At 47.0% G+C, this 19,838-nt stretch overlaps 1 protein-coding gene across 4 annotated transcripts in view; it reads left to right on the top strand.

Moving 5' to 3' along the window:
• COBL (cordon-bleu WH2 repeat protein) overlaps positions 1–19,838 on the top strand; it is a 286,445-nt gene that overhangs the window by 110,990 nt on the left and 155,617 nt on the right. For 2 of the 4 annotated variants that reach the window (XM_078059942.1, XM_078059940.1), the window contains exons 3-7: positions 5,486–5,696; positions 7,371–7,599; positions 10,296–10,340; positions 14,252–14,349; positions 17,759–17,833. In XM_078059942.1, coding sequence (XP_077916068.1) covers positions 5,486–5,696; positions 7,371–7,599; positions 10,296–10,340; positions 14,252–14,349; positions 17,759–17,833 — 658 coding nt within the window. The remainder of the gene's footprint in view (positions 1–5,485; positions 5,697–7,370; positions 7,600–10,295; positions 10,341–14,251; positions 14,350–17,758; positions 17,834–19,838) is intronic. The other 2 variants (XM_078059943.1, XM_078059941.1) reach the window with 1 other exon arrangement.

Genomic DNA, 19,838 nt, shown 5'->3' with positions numbered 1-19,838 from the left:
GAATAAATTAGTTTTCAAAGCGTGGTCCCCGACCATGAGCGGCTGCATCCCTGGGAACTTGGTAGAAATGCAAATTCCCAGCCCAGTCCTAGTGATTCAGAAACCTTGAGGAGAGGCCAAGCAATCTGACTCTCAGATTAAAGGTTAATCTTTGAGAACCCCAGCTGCAGGGCATGCACCGCCTCTGCTAGAGGTACCAGGGTGAGTGCACGGTCCCCGAGAGTGAGCCCAGGGTCGTGCTGGCACGATGGAAGGAAGAGAGCTGTAGGAATGGATAGTGGACGCAGCTCAAGAATGATCCTCCACAGCCTGACCACAGGCAGGCTTTGCGGTTTAGCTAGAAGTGCGTCCCAGAGAGGGGCGACTCGTCACCTGGCCCAGCTTGACGGAAATAGGGCATGGCCTCCCTGACTTCCCTGTCCCAGCCATGTGGTCCCCAAGAGCCTGCTCACGTCCTCGGGTCCCGAGTGCCTCTGCATTTGGGGCAGGGCTATGGGCACAGGCTGACCATCACTCTGCCTAGCTCTCTGCTGGGATTTCAGAAAGAACCGCCTGGGAAAGAACATCAGCTTTTTCTTATCAAAGCCACAGACTCCTGCCAAAATGTTTCATGAAGTCTATACACATTTGGGCAGTAATAGTTTTGTTTTGTTTGGGTTTTTTTTTTTTTTTTAAAGATTTTATTTATTTGACAGAGACACAGCAAAAGAGGGAACACAAGCAGAGGGAGTGGGAGAGAGAGAAGCAGGCTTCCCGCCGAGGAGGGAGCCCGATGCAGGGCTCGATCCCAGGACCCTGGGATCATGACCTGAGCCGAAGGCAGATGCTTAACGACTGAGCCACCCAGGCGCCCCTGTTTGTTTTTTTTTTTTTAAAGAAAGTGTATATTGGGTAAATAAAATATATTACCAAAATTCAAAAAAAAAAAAAGACGTAGAAAAAATTTTATATACTTTTAAGCTTAAAAATAGAGATCACCACAAATACCAGGAAATAAATTTCACCCCTACATTCTGAGCACTTAAGAGGCATTTTGGGGAACAACAGATTGAAGAGGTTGGAGGGAAAAAGGATGTTGAGGAGAAATTGGGAGAGAAAGCCCCAGAGATCCGCCTCGTGACTCTCCTCGACCGCTATCAACGTGGTTTTGAGTGGTCAGTCCTCTTTATTACTTGGTATCAGAGAGCGAGAGAGAGAGACTGCAAATGGTGTTTGTTTTTGTCTTATTCAGGCTGCCTTAAAATACCACAGACTGGGGGCTTCCACAAAGGTCGTGTTTCCTCACAGCTCTGGAGGCTGGAAGCCCAAGGTCAAGGTGCCAGTGGGTAGATTTCCTTCTGAGGCATCTTCCCGGCTCATAGGCAGCCATCATTACTCCGTGTGCTCATATGACCTCCTCTTTGTGGGTGCACAGAATAAGCTTTCTGGGTCTCTTCTTGTAAGGACACTAATCCTGTCCTATCAGTGCCACCCTTATGACCTCATGTAACCATAATTACATTCTTAGAGGCCCCATATCCAAATACAGCCACACTGGGGGTTAGGGATTCACCACGACTTTGAGGAGGACACAGTTCTGTTCATGGCGGTGTTAATGCTGGGTGTCCACCGAGGCCCAGGGGATGTGCTTTGGGTTCTTAGCAGTGATGGTTTAGTCAACTTTCTTAATACACCTGATTCTTCTTTTGACATTCGGAGGGTGTCTAGTTGCCTTGTTTTCCTTCTTTGTAAGATTGGGGGAATTTGATGGTGCAGTCTCAAGGATGCTACTTCAAGAGTGTTGGGATATCTCGGTGTTTGCTGAGAGCAAGGTGGAGTTTAGCCACATACAGACAGGAGAAGCTCTGCTCTGAGCCACGTAAAACATCTCACCACACAGAATCCCCAAACAGAAAAGACCGGAACAAATGAACTCATGTATTTCGCAAACTCATCACACCGCATGCCTGGCGCTGTGCTCACTACCTTACCAGTGTTCATTCATTTAAGTCTCTAACAGGTGGACACTGTCTGTATGCCCTCACCAGTAAGGAAACTGAGGCACGGGGAGGCAGGTCTGAGAATCGGTGAGCGGCGGTGCTCGGACTCCATCCCAGGCAGCTCCCCTCAGGTGCCTTCACTGAACCGCCCTGCTGATATGGGAAGGATGCCCACACCTCACAGAGCTGGTGTGTGCAGAGCTGCTGATCCAAGGCAGATGCTGCTGCATCCAAGGGCAGGTGCGAGGTGAGGAACGGTCAGGCTCAGGAGGTGATGAGAATGTGTATGAGTAAGTAGGCAACCTCTTCCAGTCCCTGGAAAGTTCTTTCTTGTGGCCCAGTGGCAGAGGGACACACTGAGACCCTGCGGAGGGTGCACACTGACACCCGGTTAGAGACGCTACCGACCGCTGCAGGCTGCGGTCTACACATCCATACAGGAAGCCCGTGGGGACCAGGCGGTGCCTCTGTCCATCCTTGGGTGCTGCCATTATGCTTTGCCTTTCCTCTCTTTCTGGGTAGATTTTTCCAGTGGCATCAAAGACGCTTTGGAAGAACTCGCATACTCTTGGGAATTTGGTATTTTAAATGCCAGCCAATAGCAGATTCACTGGTGGGGTGAAAAGTGGCAGAAAGGCTAGCCCCCCCTCCCCCCACCTCATTTTGCATGGACATGATCCTAAAAAGCAGCGTGTAGTGGAAAAGTAGTAAATCGGGTCGTGTTTTAAATGAGCCTGGGGCAGGGTCACACAAAGTGGCCGACCCTGCAGGAAGCATTGCAAGATGAGCTCATGCTTTTGGACCCAGGTCCTCGTGTTTGGACTGGTACATATCCAGCTTCTCAAGTGCAACCCAACTTCCGTCCTCATCAGGATGCCGTGTCCCTCTGGGAGTCACAGATGCGGACGGCCCGAAGGAGAGCAAGACAGCTATCAAAACCTGAGCTCCTCTCACCCCCAAACTTCCTTATTTCCCTGTGGGAACCCCTCTGTCCTGGCTTGGGTTCTTGCCACTGGGAAAGGATGGTGTCCGATTTGCTTGTCTAAGTTGAATTGGTAATAGACTTTGTGTTCTTCATACCATTTAAGCACGTATGATGGCCGGGCAGGGCATCTGGTGTTGGGTTTTATGATCATGCTCTTATATTAGTGTTTTATTTTGTTTCTGTTTTTTTTTTTCTTTTTTGCCTTCTCCTCCCCCAAATTTAATAGTAAATTTGAGGAGATAGCTCCCCAGCACATAGAATTTTCTGCTTGGGAACTTTTCCTTCTTCTCCCCCCCAAACATTTTGTTGAGAAACTGCTTCCATTTCCAACTGTTGAGAATGTCACTGGAAGAAACTCATCCTGCATTAAATGAACTATCGAAAGCCAGAATGGATCAGGCGATTTGGGGGGAAATCCACCAGACACACAAGGCAGAGATTTGGGCGGCCCATTATTTATTCGGCCAGAAAATGGGTACAGCACTGTGCTAGCTTATTCAATCAGTACTGGCTTTGATGATAGCAGGATGGGTTTATTCTCGGTGATGGAGAAAAATGCACCCTGCTCCAGAGCTGACTGCTCCTTTTCAGAGCATCTAATTCAGTGTTCAAACATGTTACTGATTAGTGGATTCAAAGAACAGAAAGTAACATTAGTAGCTCTTGTGTTCTTTGTGGTTTACATTCTAAGACTGACTCAAATTTTGACAGTTTATCTGTGGGAAAGGAGCGAGCATCAGATGGACCAGGGTCCCAAGCTCGCTCTGCCTTTTCCTGGACACCTCGCCTCTCAGACTGGGTGACGAGGAAGGGGAGCACGTAAGTAGCATCACGGATACACAGGGAGAGATAACAAATAATAGGACCTCATTTTAGCATCATTGGAAGTCTGTTTTCTGTACTGAGGCTTCTCAGTGGAATGTCATCATGCCGTGGAGCATCTTGTTGCGTTGCATTAAGCCTGTGGTTGGAATAAAGATGATTTTTGCCCCGGAGCTGAAGGAATCAGAGTTTGCAGTATTTACAGTGTTATTAGCCAGTGTGGCCGTGTGTGCTGGGGCACTTGTGAGCATGCGCACTGCCTCGGCCCCACAAATGCCCCGTCAGAGTCCAGGGACCCAGGAGAAATGCTGAGTTGTTTTGTATCAATCCAAGGGGCGCCTGGGTGGCTCAATCGGTTAAGCATCTGCCTTCGGCTCAGGTCATGATCTCAGGGTCCTGGGATCAAGTCCCACATCAGGCTCCCTGCTTAGCGGGAAGCCTGCTTCTCCCTCCCACTTGTGCTCTCTCTCACTCTCTCTTGCTGTCTCTCTCTCTCTCTCAAATAAATAAAATCTTGTATCAATTCGAGCATTACTGATTAATTTTCAGTTGTAGCAGTTGAATAAGAAGTAGGGCACTTTGGGGACTCATTCTTGCTTGGGGCTTTGCCTGTGGTTCTCCTGTCTGGATCCAGGGTCCCCAGCAGCCTGCAGCCCTCAGGGTGAGTGACAGGTGCCCGGGCTGCAACAGGACAACCCGGGCAGCTGTGTGTTCACAGAAGCACTGCGAGTCTGCGATCCGCACCCCCGGACCCCCAGACACCTGGAAAGCATAATTATGGCCAGAAATAATTGCCATGTCAGTTACTGATTAGGAAATAGGTCACAGGAAAGACCTGTGCTTTCATGAGAGGCATATGCTCTATTGCTTGGGAAATTTAGGGAAAGAGAGATCAGCTTTAAATATAAAAACATTCTGCCAGGCAGATATAAAAGAGGCAAAGGAAATTCTTTGGAGTAATCTGAATTGTTAACTCTCCTCCCTTGGTAAATAATTCCCTGTGGTGGGGGACATGATGACAGTTTTTGACATTCAAACAAGGTCATTTTCTTAGGGTTTTTTTTTTTTTTTCTTTTGTCTTTAAAAAGGCATAAATTTTTTTAGCTATCATCTTCAACTTAAAATGTTCAGTTTGGGAGCAGCTGGGTGGCTTAGTTGGTTGAGTGACCAACTCTTGGTTTCAGCTCAGGTCATGATCTCAGGGTCATGAGATCAAGCCCCAAGTTGGGCTCTGCGCTTAATGTGGAGTCTCCTTGGGACTCCCTCTCCCTCTACCCCTCTCCCCTGCGCTTGCTCTCTCTCTCTCTCTCTCTCTCTCAAATAAATAAAAATCTTTTAAAATTTGTCAGTTTTTAAGAGACATTTATGAGTCACTGAAAATTTAGTCTTTATTAGTATCACTTGTGCTAATTAACCTTGTAGGATTCAAGTCAACATATCCATGGACTTAATACAAATATAACTCTTTTCCCGGCTCTGGTGGTTGCTCTTTCAGGCATGTTGTTTACTAGTGTTGGAAATGTTAGGAAACGCTGTCCAGTCATGAGCCAGGAATTCATGAGCTGTGATTGCATGACCACATACACATGACCAATTTGCTTATTCACCTACTGGTGCGTGGGTTTGACCCTTACTCAGCTTGACCGAAGGGAGAGCACAAAAACATTCCTAATTAATGTGATCTGTTTCCCTTTTTCAGCCATGCAATGATGGACCTACTGGTTGAACTTTGTCTTCAGAACCACCTAAATCCATCCCACCATGCTCTCGAGATCCGGTCTTCGGAAACCCAGCAGCCTTTGAGTTTTAAGCCAAATACTTTAGTTGGGACCCTGAATGTGCACACTGTATTTCTCAAAGAGAAAGTTCCCGAAGAGAAGCTGAAGCCTGCCCCACCCAAAGCACCTGAGGTCAGTAGGACCAGGGCCAGGGTGGGTCGGGGGGGGGGGGGGCTTTGTTATCTGAGGGCGTTTGCAGAGCCCTGTGGCCAAGGTGCTGAGGAAGGGGGCTGGAGGAGCCCCTCTTCCCTGAGCAACACGTGCAGACAGCTATTAAAATTTCTACTTCCCTGCTAGGCAAAGTTAGGCCCTAAACTGAGTTTCTTTTAGAAGATGGAAATTAACTAACTTTAATAATATTCGTGGTTGTATCTTTGCTCCTTTGGCTGTTATAGAAGAGGAATCAGTCTAGAGCAGAGCTAGCCGTTAGAACTTTCTGCACAGATGGAAACGGTCTATCGTTCTGCACTCTCCAAGGCGGTCACCCCGGCCACGTGAGACTTACTGTTAAGCAGCTGCAGTAAAACTAGCGTGAGAAGCTGAGCCTTTAATTGTATTTAGTGTTGATTAATTTAACTTTACATAACCGCAAGTCACTAGCCGATGCCTTGTTGAACTAGTTACAGAGATTCTCCTTCCGTTCTGGAGGTCTCCTGTCCAAGGAAGCCATGGGGAAATGGGGGAGTGGAAAAACAGGAGTTTTCCCTTTTGAGAAACTGATGTCGGAAATGTTTACTCGTTGCACTTGGAGCATATCTTATACATAGATGTATTTCAGGCTTTTGATTATTGATTAAAATGAACTCCAGCTGCTTATGATACGTCTTCATAAACCTTTGCTGTGGATCTTTCAGCCCCATTTAAAAGCTTTTAGATTCTTGGGAATATTTACTAGATTTTTCTGCTTCTAAAAATGGCGATTTGGCCAACAGTTCATCTTCTATCAATTTTTAGGTTTGGGGGGCTTAATAAATTTTATTTGGCACCATCCCTACTCTGGAAAGGGGCATGGACCCACCTCAGTCAGGTTTTATTCAACCCGCGTTTGCTGTGGCCCCCCTCCAGCATTCTCAGACAATGTTGTGCTGGTAAAGGCCAGGAAAAAGTTGACTGCATGAAACTGGCATATTGCTTTTTTTTTTTTTTTGATGGCCAGTTTATCAGTAGACATTTAGAATCAGGTTTAGTCACACTGCTTATTTTGTTTTCTGATTATGATCTCCATCATCATGTGTCCATTATATGTATATGTTTGTTGTATGTCAGTTATATTTCTGTAGCTTAAATACATGTGTGTAGTGTATATATGTATGTATAAAATATGCATATACACAGACATATACACACGCTATATATATTTACATAGATAGTAATATATTTATGTGGGTCTTTTAGCTATTTAACCGAAACTTTGATAACTTGGGTTTTTTAGGGTTTTTCTTTAAATTGAATTGTTCGTGCCACTTTCAAACTCTTTTCCTTCACCACACCTATGTAAGTGCTTTGTGTCGGGTCTGTTTGGGATCCCTGAAAGGCAGCGTAGGTGTTAGATGATAAACCCAGACCCCTCACGATGTCCATTCTCCTGTGTTGTTAGCAGTCTGTTCCTTAGTGAGGGATTGTAAGGGAGTTTATTACGCCAGGTGTTTGTCGTTCACTTTTCAGTATGGCAATTCCCCCCGTGACCCCCTGAGTTTTGGACGAAGGGCTCGGGCTGCACAAAGTCTTGCCGTAGTCAGCTCCTGCACACAAGCAGCGGGTGAAGCCCACACTTACAGAATTCTTTCATCGGGGGTGTTCTTCCAGAAATCTGTGCGCTTGGTAGTGAATTACCTGCGAACCCAAAAGGCCGTCGTGCGTGTGAGCCCCGAGGTGCCGCTCCAGAACATTCTCCCAGTCATCTGTGCAAAGTGTGAAGTCAGCCCGGAGCACGTGGTGCTCCTCAGGGACAACATTGCCGGGGAGGAGGTGGAACTTTCCAAGTCCCTCAACGAGCTGGGGATAAAGGAGCTCTACGCGTGGGACAACAAACGAGGTGAGGCCACCTTGCGTCTTTGACACCTCCCTGTAAGAGCACAGGCAGGAAGCAGATGTCCACCGCCTATGAGCGCTCGAGGTTCCCGGTAGAGACAGGTACCTGAATTTTCAGGCAACCCAAATGCCGTCCAAAGCACAGTTGAAGTGGGCAGAAAATAAATTTGGTTTGTTCCCATTGCCGTAATTGTGCCTCTTTCCCCCCCAATCCTGAGCACGTCCTGAGCATCACCCTATCTCCTGTGAGCTTCGGCGAGGTAAGTAAAGAAGTAGCTCTCTAACACGTGAACCATCTTCTCTTGGATTTCATACTCAGTTGCTGGTAACTGCCCCCAAGTCTCAAACATTGCTCATCATCAAAACCAGTGGCAAAGGGGCGGCTGGGTGGCTCAGTCAGTTAAGCGTCTGCCTTCTGCTCAGGTAGTGATCTTGGGGTCCTGGGATCGAGTCCCGCGTCAGGCTCCCTGCTCGACGGAGAGTCTGCTTCTCCCTCTGCTCCTCCCCCTGCTCATGCTCTCTCTCTCTCAAATAAAGAAATAAAATCTTTATTAAAAAAAAAAAAAGCAACACACACACACACAAAAACAGTGGCAAAATACATTTAGCTCTTTTTCTAAAACTGCCTGCATTAGAGTTCATGAGATCAGTCCCTGAACACAGCTCACGATGCTGCCTTGGTCTTCCTCACCATCGATGCCAGAGACAACTTACTCCTCGTGTGAATTTGGTACTTGACCTGAGGGCTCAGAGCCGCTGGGGAGAGTGGCCGCTCAAGAGGTCGGTGTTGGCACGGAGACCGATGTGTGTGGGAGCAGAGTTCCCCGATGGACACAAAGGGCGGACTGTTTGGAAAGAGCTATCAGACCAAAATAAATAAATGAATGACTGAATGAAAAAAATAAATGAATATTCCTTGACCTTAGCATTATTAAAATGAACTTCATAAAAGTGCCTTATTTTCATGAGGCTCGTTTGATATCTGTGGCCTTTCATTTATTCCACAAATACTGAGTAGGTTGGGTTGTTGAAATACATTCCATTTTTTCATGTTTTTCTACTGTTTGTTTCAAATTCTTCCAAGAAAATCTGCTTTTCTTATTACCAGGTTTTTTTTTTTAAGATTTTATTTATTTATTTCAGAGAGAGAGAGTGTGTGAGCATGAGCAGGGCGAGGGGGACAGCACAGGGAGAGGGAGAAGCACGCTCCCTACTGAGCACGCAGACACTTAACCGACTGAGCCATCCAGGTGCCCCTCTTATTACCAGTTTTATTGCAAAATCAGTGATCATAGTGGAACCTCCTCTCCTCCCCCCAATCTTGGAAGGGTCTGGACCCCTGGTCTCATTTGACATTCAAGAAAGGGTTTTAGCTCAATCGTGTGTAAGACACACAGACTATCTAGTCCTTCAAAAAAAGTGCTCTGACATTTGAGAGCAATGCATCTTGTGCTTTACGCAGCATCTTTTTAAAACTCAGACAAGATTATTCCCAGCATCTGCTACACGGGCGGGTATGTCTGTCTGGTTCTATCAGCCCTATATAAATTTGGTTTCTGTGCCTCTGTGGAAACACAGCCTTCATTTGGCGAAAGAAGAAAGAAAGAGAGAGAGAGAGAGGGAGAGAGAAAGGAAGGAAGGAAGGAAGGAAGGAAGGAAGGAAGGAAGGAAGGAAGGAAGGAAGGAAGGAAGGAAGGAAAGAAAAAGAAAGAAAGAAAAAGAAAGAAAAAGAAGAGAGGGAGGGAGGGAGGAAGGAAGGAACAAAGGAAGGAAGGAAGAAAGACTGTCCTACTCAAGTATGTGAAAGAAAAAAGGCTTACACAAACACCTCTTTCAATTCTCAGATATATCTTGAAAGGTAGATGTGGAACATTTTACCTGGGAAGAGCCCTATAAAACTTGCCGCCCCATGCAGGAGTGGATCCCAACAAGCTCACGATCGTCCAGAGCACAGAGCTGAGGAGACCTCCATAGGTCTAGGGCTCCCTCTTTCCATCCCCAGGCAGGGCAGGACACAGGTGCAGCCAGCCTGGCTGTCAGATTTGGAAGCACCCGAGCCCTGAGCCATGAGTGTCCTTCACTGCCTTGGGCATCCTCTGAGGGACCCTTCCCTCTGGGGAAAGGGGACCCTTCCCAGCATCCTCCCTGGAAAATAAAGGTGCGACAGCCAGCATGGCGGGTGACCGGCTGCAGCCCAGTGGCCAACATCCCTTTCCTCTGGACCATACTGGGCCATGTGCCACGCTGGCTGTGAAGCCTTTGATTATCATCCCTGCCAAATGCCCTTATCCCTACGGGCAGTCAAGTATTTGAGACGAAAGGAGAACATTCCAGAAGACGCCTGTAGGGAGCCCTCTCCTTTTGGCCCCTCTTGCATTACAGCCCCTCCCCAGCAAGCGGCTGCTCCAGGGGACGGGGGCCATGGCCGGGGTAGATGTGTCGCTAGGCAGAGACCCGGCTCCTCTGGAATGCCTGGTGGTGGCAGCTTGAAACAGCAGAAGGCTTTGCTGCCACCTGCTTCCACAGGACAGCTTAGCAGCCAGGCAGCTACGGGCTCCAGGAGATCCAGGGCCAGGAATGCAGCCTGCTCGGCCCTTGGCCTCTGCTGCAGGGGCCCAGACAACCCCCTTCCGAGGCTCACGGAGGGGCCGCTGCAGCTCGGGAACTTGACCTCACTCTCCCATTGCCTGCTTCTTCCAGTTCTTCTGACCAAAACTCAGTCGGAGCCTTCCCTGAGCTGTCAAGGTACAGTGAGCCGGTTCCGGCCCGGCTGGGCTTTGCATGGCTCTGGACCAGGACGATGCATGGAAGTGGCGTTTGCGTGCAGGGCCTGAAGGAATGCAGGCATGCCTTGCAGCCCTTCTAGGGACATCTCGTCCGCTGACATATGGCTTTGGTTTGGTTTCTTGACTCCCTGGCTGCTTGAGGGAAGAATGTCCCTCGTGTGGGGATTTGCCGTGCGGTTCCAATTGCTGAGTAAATGAAGGAGGCTGGGGTAGAACATGGGTCCTTTAGGAACACGGAATTTCAGGGCGGAGCGGAAGTGGCACATGCGGAAGACACACCATTTTCCTTTCTACCTGTGCCCACCTGCCCTTGAGGTCCATTCTGTCTGCTGCAGACTTTGGGGCAGTATAGACTGAAATGTAATCTTTTCTGTCATAGACAAGTGTACGGATGATCAGTCCAGCTTCTGAATTTACTCTGACACCTACTTATCCTACACTTTACATATATACACAGATATATATATGTATTTACACATACGTGCACACATATGCGTGGATATATATATTCACATATACCATATATCGGAATTTATGTGAACTTGTTGGACTACACGTGTACACACACCGTCTCCACAAAGTCCATTAATGAGTATTTATCTCATTAATGAGTATAAAGATAGTAACGAAACAGAAGTGGACGTCGGTCTGGAACCACAGGCCATGTGTGTTGCGTCTGACCATAGCCCTCGTCGGTCATGGACCCCATCACACCTATAGATGGATATTGCAAACAGAAGGATTCTCTTTTAAGAAGCACCATGAGTGGTAGTTGTTTTGAGCAGGGAAATCATGCATGTGAAGCCTTCAGTTTGGATCGGTTCGATTTGGGGATTGTGGGCAGACGGAGAGCAGCAGAGACAGGTGGTCGAGACCCCATGTGCCCAGGCTCCTGCTGGGGACCCGAACTCAGCAACTTGCCTGTGTGAAGGATGTCCATGCAGGCGTGGGTCTCCTCTGGCCGTTACTTGCTCGTGACCGTGCTCTGGCCACTGAACGGCTCTGACCTTCCATTTTCTCCTCTGGAAAAGTGAACGGTTTGGATTCGCTGGTATTCAGGGCCCCCCCCCCCGCAGCCCCCTTCCTCCCCCTGCACTGTTCAGCTCATCTTTATTGTTCTCCAAATCACATCCATACTTCAAAGAGCATGTGCTTTTTTAGAGATGGAGCATGTCGTCCCCTACACTTTGATTGCCATTTAACTTCTAGTACCCGAGAGAAAGCCGAAAGAAAATCGGGTTCGCGCTCAAATTGCCGTGTGTTTGGAACCACGGGTTCTGGGCCTGATGCTTGTGTCCTCCCAGCCTGGCTGTGTTTCCATGAAGAGCTACCGCCCTGATGTGTGGCAGGCACCTGCTGCCCCTTTGCCTGATGGGAACACCAAGGAACATCAAGCGCTCTTGCTCTGCCCTCCAGCTGACCCTTCTGCGTGTCTGCCGGGTCCCAGAGGCCTCACAGAAGGCCCCCATCAGTACAGAATCGCCAGTCCCTTGCCCCTATACCTCAGGCCGTCTGCTTGGGGCCCCTGCTGCCTCCAGAGAGCCGACACTTGCAGCCACTCGAGAGAACACCTCTTGGGTCACTGCAGGCAGGCTCCAGTGCCAGGGCTGTCCCTGGGCATCCAGACCAGCCTCTGTCCCTGTTCGGGGAGAGAAAAAAAGAGGCTCGATTCTGTGACAGTTTTCTGATCAGTCTGTCATTTCTGTGGTTGGTGTTATTGCCTTTGTGCCCATAACACTTCCTCTCCCGTTCACCCGCGGGCACTATGATATCACGCATTTTACTACATCCGTGTTCACCTATCCCTCAATTCTAGAAACGTGATCAGTTATGAATACACATACTAAGGCATGCTGTTGTTTACCTATACGTAGTTTTACTCCGTAGTGTAGTTTCTATTACTTTCTGTAGCTCTGGGCTTCTCGTGGAGGGTTGCAGTGTGATCAGCCATGAGATCCACGTGCATACGTGTACGTGCGTGGACACGTGCCCCGTGGTTGGAGCTGCCCCACTCGCTGGTTTGGATGTCGTGTGATGTGCAGGGCGCCAGTGGCTCAGCTGGGGCCGCTGCATGTAACCAGGAGCTTGGCCGTCAGTACTAAAACCTGAGCCTTTGCCACTTACACAGTGATTTACGGAATAGAGGTGTTTAGGTTTCACTTTGTGGGGTAGACGGTTTTCGTGTTAATGCATTTATTATTAACATCCTGATTTTCGTGTGTGTTCTCTAACTGGAGTATGAAATTCTAGGCCAGCGGATAAGGAAGTTAACTGATGTGTATACCCATTTTGGGTTGCTGTTTTCACAGCTGGCTTGTACAATCCCAGTCCAGATTTTCCACCTGTGCATTGACCATCTGGCTCTCTAGCGGTTGGCAGTGGGCTGGGGAAGTTCATTTTTCTGTCCTTCGGGAACACCTAAATGTTTCCCCTCTGCCATCTGTGTGTGCTTGGAAGAGAAGAACCGTTCATGAAAAAAGCCTGGAGTGGCCTCTGGAGTGTCAGCAAGCCAGTGAATTATGGCAGTCAGACATGGTGGGGCACCATGTGTCCCAGGCGGTTACCTGAGCTTACCCAGGTGGTATCGAAATAATCCCATGAATCACAAGAATCGCATCCAATCACATCTCATTCCCCACCTTCCGGAGGCTGAGAGGTGGGAGGATTCACCCCTCTGCTGATGAGGACAGTGAATGCAAAGAAACACCGTGCTCAGGGTCCGGGCTTAGATCCGGGTCGGTCAGACTGCAACGCTGGTGCTTGCCCCCGGGCCAGTGGCGGTTCGTGGTTCAGAGGAGGGAGGACGGTGAGCCCCAGGAGTGAAGGCTAAGATCACCATGTGGCTCAGGAGCTTGAACTACCCCAGGTGTCTGTTGCCCTTGGCAGTTCCCCGTCTGGAACACGACGGGGTTCGTTCCAGCTCTAAATTTCTGATGAGGAAAACACCAAGAAAGAAGAGCGAAGACTTGGAGCTCATAAATAACAAAACAATAGAAGAAAGAAAAATGGGCCCCCTAGAGAATGTAATCAAGAAGGAAAACATTCTGGTTGAGGTCGAGGAACGCAAATCTGGAAACGTGAATCCTAGATTCTTGTGATTGGATGCGAGTCTTGTGATTCATGGAATTATTTCGATACCACCTGGGTAAACGATCGCTGCTGTTCCATAGTCTGGACATGAGTGGGGCTCTTCAAGCCAGAAAGTTGTCGATTTATCTTGTTTATTGTTTTCACCTCACTCGCAATTCTTAAAGCAGACGTTTCACACCGATGTCCCGGCCCTTAGGGCTGTGCTGTCGGCCCGAGGGTCATGAGCCACGTGTGGCTCGTGGGCACCAGGAGTGTGGCCAGTCCACACCGAGTCGTGCTGTGTGACCTGCACACTGCGTTCTGAAGACTCGGTACCAAGACGAACTTAAAACTTCTCATTCATCATTTTTCCAGTGATTGTGTGAAGGAATGATAACATTTTAGATATGTTGGATTACACAGAACACATTACTAAAGTTGCACCTGCTAGAGAATGTGAAATTGCATGTGTGGCTCAATTTTTCTAGCGGATGGTCCTGCCCAAGAACTTTTTGATTTATTTGTTTTTCTCATTCACATACAGGGTTCAGTCCCACTCAGAGAAAAATGCCACCGAAATCACTGAAGATCATAAGAACCTCAGTGATTTCATAAATGGGACTGGAGGTTTTGAGGTGGCTTGAAATGCTTTGAAAGACATAGTTGGTGGTTTCACTGTCTTGTAAAAACTGGAAGTTTAAGAGTGGAGGATTCGTTTGTTGAGATTTTTAAAGAGTGCTGTTTAATCTCGTTTCATATGTTGATAATAACAGGCCTTTTTTTTTTTTCTTCCTCCCCCAGAAACCTTTAGAAAATCATCGCTTGCCAATGATGAGACAGATAAAGAGAAGAAAAAATTCCTGGGATTTTTCAAAGTTAATAAAAGAAGCGGCAGTAAGGTAATGGATTAAATACACGTTGGATTCTGCATTATGGAAAAATAGTTGCTTGGGATGTTTGTACTCACCCTATCTTGGAATCTTTCTAAATATTTTTAGGAGTGTTCATTCCTTCGGGTGAAAGGGAGCTTATCCATACGCACCAAAGTGGCTGGCATATTTCCACACTTGATTCCTAAAGCTGGGGGGTCGTGTTGTATTCACCAGCACGGCCCGAAGCCATGAGCGCGGCTCTGCCGGCGCATGCGCAGTACCCGGTGTGAAGCTGCAGCTCGCTTCCGGCGCGTGCGCAGGACCCGGTGTGAAGCTGCTGCTCGCTTCCGGCGCATGCGCAGTACCCGGTGTGAAGCTGCCGCTCGCTTCCGGCGCATGCGCAGGACCCGGTGTGAAGCTGTGGCTCAGGAAACACCTTGTGGATTGATGAATGAATGAGTGAGCGCGTATTTATAGAAAACAATCCATATTCCTACAAATGAAATGCATTTAGTACCTGTTTAACGTAGGAAGCCTCTCAGAGCTGCTCTTGGGCCTCTTTGTGGAGCTGAGTGTCAGTTGTTGAACGGGTCCTTTGCTAGTAAATTTTAGATGGCCTTTGGTCTTCCCAGTATGGTTTGGAATATACTGCGTGATAAGTTCGTTGTATTCATCTTGTTGCTCTTTACTGAATAAATCTTAAAGTCGTATTTTGGATGCCTTGTTGTAGAGTGAGGCCATAGTACACAGAATAAGACTGAAGATTTTTACAGTCACTTCTGAAATTCCCAAAACCATAAATGCCCTCTCACTACCAAGAAATGAAACTGCTCGTTGTCCCTATTATATTTGTCTAAATGGTGTATTTTGCTAGTATCTGGTAGTTTCTCCTTACTCATAAGTGGGACTGAAAAAGACAAAACCGTCCCAGCCAGTGCTAGGCTCTGATACCGTCAGGTCGGCTTGGAAGTGTCCACCTGTATACAGGTGAAAGCGGGGTGGGAGGGCAGCCTGGTGTTGGCTGGAAGGTCCCCCTGCCCTCTGCGGGCACCTGTGTGCCTGCACACCGGGCTGCGCATCTCATTCCCCACCTTCCGGAGGCTGAGAGGTGGGAGGATGCACCCCTCTGCCGATGAGGACAGTGAATGCAGAGAAACACCGCGCTCAGGGTCCGGGCTTAGATCCGGGTCGGGCAGACTGCAGCGCTGGCGCTTGCCCCCGGGCCAGTGGCGGTTCGTGGTTCAGAGGAGGGAGGACGGTGAGCCCAGGAGTGAAGGCTAAGATCACCCTGTGGCTCAGGAGCTTGAACTACCCCAGGTGTCTGTTGCCCTTGGCAGTTCCCCACACACAGCGCAGCTCATTTTCTCTTCCCATGTCCTGATGCTTTGATTTTGATTTTGTGAATCTCCTTTTTTGTTACTGGTTATTATGTTTCGACATGCCCTTTGAAAATCTGTGCTCAACGTGTTTCTCTTTAGATCCTTTGCACTTTCCTTCTCCCCATCTTGCATTCCCTCCCAGCTCCTCCTCTCTCCCCCCCCCTCCTCCTATCTCTCCTCTCCCCTACCACTCCCATTCCCCTTTTTCTCCCTTCCTCCCCTCCCCATACCCCTCCCCTCCTTTCCCTTCTCTCTGGTCAGGTTTACTTGAAATTACAGATTCTGACTTTTGCATCTGAATTTCCCTTTGCTCTATCAACGTTCGGTTTCTTGGTTCCTGAAATTTGGGAGGTTAAGTTTGCCAGGACTGCACTCCCTGCAATCCTCCTTCATCCTGAAGGCACCAATTCAGAGTAAAACCTACCATTTCCTCGCACTGAGATCTCAAGGGTCCTCTTGTGTCTTCCTCTTTGAGAGATGAAACTGCAGGCAAAGCCAGTAAAAAAAAAAAAAAAAAAAATCGAGAAATGCTTTTGTTTTAAGTAAAATAAGATTGCCTGAGGTGTGGGAGATTAGAGACTGCCCAGCTTCTGAGGGTTCGTCAGGGACACCACCCCAGGAGGACCCTGGGAAAATGCCACAGGCTGCAGGGACTCCTGTCTTGCCATCTTGGCTCCCTCTTGGCCGGCTGGGATTATTTTTCCTTTCTAATGTACCTCCTCTCTTCCTCTCACTTACTTTATGTTACTCTAGACTTCTTTTATGTTGTCGGATCCTTACCGGATTATTTGTTGTTTTTGGCATCAACTTCTTCATTCCTTGTTTTCTTCGCTTCACGGTTTGAGACACTGTGCTAAATGCAACTTCATTTCATCTTCCAGAAGCCTGGTGAGAGGTACTTCCCACCTTATTTCACAGGTGCAGGAAAGAAGGCTGCGTCCCCCTGAGCTGACCCTCGGGCCAGTGGCTGTCCAAGTTCAAACCAGCCTGTCTTTCCCGAGCCCTGGCTCTTCCTCGCCCGTTCACGCTGTAATGCTTGACACATCCAGGACTCCACTTTCCTGCACTAATACTAAGAGGGTTTGGAGGAAATCATTATTTACATGGTTTCTAAAATCTTATGATGCCAGATAGTCCACAAATGTCTCAAGAGGACAGAACGCTAAGGATGGAGAAATATCAAGGCGATTAAAGCTAAAGGAGGTCTTTACAATATCTCCTTAAAGCCAAAAATGTGTGTGTGTGTGTGTATAAGATCTCAACAGAGGATATATTTGAGATATATCATTTTGGATGAAGTAGATGAGGGCACGTATCTTGCCTTGTTTTAAAACCTTGTTATTTTACTGTTTTTAAAACATGATAATTTTGTACAATTTTGACATTATTTATTCCCCTAACCCAGAGGTTCTGAAAAAGTACCTAAGAATCACCCTAAGACCTAGACTAATAATGGGATCCTGGGGTCATCTGCCCAAAGATTCTCATGTTGGGGGGTCAGGTTGGCAGCCCGGTTGCGCCCAGTGATTCTCTAGCTGGCGGCCAGCACGCCCTCATGCAAAATGTCCTCTTGAAGAATGAAGTAAGATGTCATTACTGTTTATCTTTTATGGACAGACGGTGAGATGTTTGGTGATTTATTTCTGTATATACTCAATGAGCAGCACAGTGGTAAACCAACCGAATTTAAAACTCAGAAATCCCCCCAAAACTAGTCAATGAATTGGCTTTCTGAGCAAATTCCATCAGCTCAGACTCATGAAACTACTGCTTTCCTATTATATATCTTCTAAGCTGAAGATATGCTTTTAGGAAAAAGCAAAAAGAAAACCCCTCCCTTGAGTTACAGATTTCAAAACTGGTTTTCAGATCAGTGAGCACTTTGGTTCGGGGCTTTGGGGTTCCTGTGCTGAGGGGCGTGGCCGTGGATTACAACCACCCAGTGCAGAGCCTGCTGCCTTGAAGACCATGCTGGTTTTGTGCTGTAATAATCGTGGAGGATGACTTTTTGGTCTTACTTCGACCTGGAGATAACGTGCGGTGTGTCTGTGTTTCAGGCCGAGCAGATCGGGCGGTCCGGGCTGGACAGCGATGAGGACACTTCACAGTCTGCTTTGGGCAAGGGCTCGAACGTGAGTACCAACCCCACAGGTGCTTCTTGCTAACCAGGCGGGCTTCTCACTGCTTCATAGGACCTTCTAGAAAATAGGACTGTAGATTAGTTTAGCCGTTTGGTTTTTGTACGTTCAGTTTAACAGATGCACGAAGCTGTGTATGGCTTCCCGTTTACCTGCCCAGCTACATTTAGAAGCTGTGGGGTCTTTTAGTTCCTATTCTCTGTACTGTCAACACGATCAGGAGGATTCAAGAATTAGATTAACTGAATTTACACCCTCTGGAATCGCTTCCATACGTTCAGGAGCAGCTAATGATTTGGGGGCCACATGGCCTTCTTTCCCATCCTGAAATCTACCAGTTCCTAAACTGTGAGACTACACTTCAAAAGGATTTTATTTTATTTTTATTTTTTTAAGAGAGAGAGAGAAGGAGGGTCTGTGAGCAGTAGGGGAGGGCCAGAGGGAGAGGGAGAGAGAATCTTAAGCAATCTCCACACCCAGTGCAGGGCCCAGCGTGGGGCTCGATATCATGACCCTGAGATCATGACCTGAGCCAAAATCAAGAGTCTGATACTTAACCGACTGAGCCACCCAGGTGCCCCTTTAGTTGTATAATCTTAAGCAAGTCTTTACCTGCCATGACCACATCAACAATGTCATTTGCTTTGCTATAAAACAGACTTAAATCAACTAAGAATAGTTTGAAATGTCCATTGACGCATTAATCTGCAATCATAGTCTCGATTTTGGCCACAACTTATTGGAAAATGTCTTCTAATACTTCATGTACTCTGTAAGCTACGTTTGTGTTCGAGTGGGATATCTATTTACTTACACTAGAGGGCTTGGCTGCTCACACTCTTTCTTATTGCAAATGTGCTAGGTATTTTAAATTTTTCTACAGCAAAGAATGGAAGCATAAATTTTGTAGTGGGCGTTGCTCATTTGTGTGATTTTTTTTCTCAGTGCAACATAAGGAAATATATTCATGACATAGATAAATAGATAGAGCCTAGGCAAAAACTTCATAGGAAATATCCAAAGCATTTATAAGGAAAATTATAGAATACCACAAAGACACACAAAAATAGAATTGTACACATGGAAGACACACCATGTTCTTAGATGTGAAGATTCAACATTATTATGTCGATTGGGTTTTGTGGTGGAGCTAAATAAATTAGTTATAAAGTTTACTTGGAAAAACAAGCAAGCAATAACTAGCCAGGAAAACTCTGAAAGACAAGGGTAATGGATAAGCCTGGGTAGTTTTAAAATAACTTCTAATGCCTCTGTAATTCAGACTGTGTTATACTGACCACAAAGAGCTCAATGGAACCAAATAGAAACCCCAGAGGCAACTGAAGACAGAAATTGAAATACAATATAGGCAACACATCAAATCGGTGGAGGGAAATAAACGTATTGATCATTGAAGAGCCCAACAGCAAGAGATAAAATCGTATGCATTTTCACTGTAAACACTAGGATAAAAAATATATAGAAATGTAAATGTAAAATTGAAACCATGTAAGAATTAGCAGAAAACAGGAGTGAATTCATCTGTAAATTGAGAGGAGGGAATATTTTCTGAAAACGCCTTAAAATTCCTTTATGAATTTGACTTCAGGGGAAAAAAATTTTTTTTGAATGACAAATGAGAGAGGGAGAGAGAATATTATCAGCAAAGTAAAAATCCAAATGACAGATGTGGGGGGGGTTGTTGAAACAGAAAAGCAATGACAACCTTATGTACGTGAGATCACAGGGTGTTTGTCTTTCTCTGTCTGACTTACTGCACTTAGTGTGATTCCCTCTAGCTCCATCCACATCACTGCAAATGGCAGGATTTCATTCTTCTTGATGGCTGAGTAATATTCCATTGCGTATATATAGCACATGTTTTCTGTCCGTTCAATTCTATATGGAATCTAAAAAACAAAGCAAACAAAAGACCAACAGAAACAGACTCAGATACCGGGAGCAAACTGGTGGTTGTCAGAGGGGACGGGGTGGGGGG

Source organism: Halichoerus grypus, chromosome 12 (assembly GCF_964656455.1).
Source record: "Halichoerus grypus chromosome 12, mHalGry1.hap1.1, whole genome shotgun sequence".
Taxonomy (NCBI): domain Eukaryota; kingdom Metazoa; phylum Chordata; class Mammalia; order Carnivora; family Phocidae; genus Halichoerus; species Halichoerus grypus.
The sequence above is the reverse complement of the archived record's forward strand: the minus strand, read 5'-3'. Positions and strand labels throughout refer to the sequence as shown.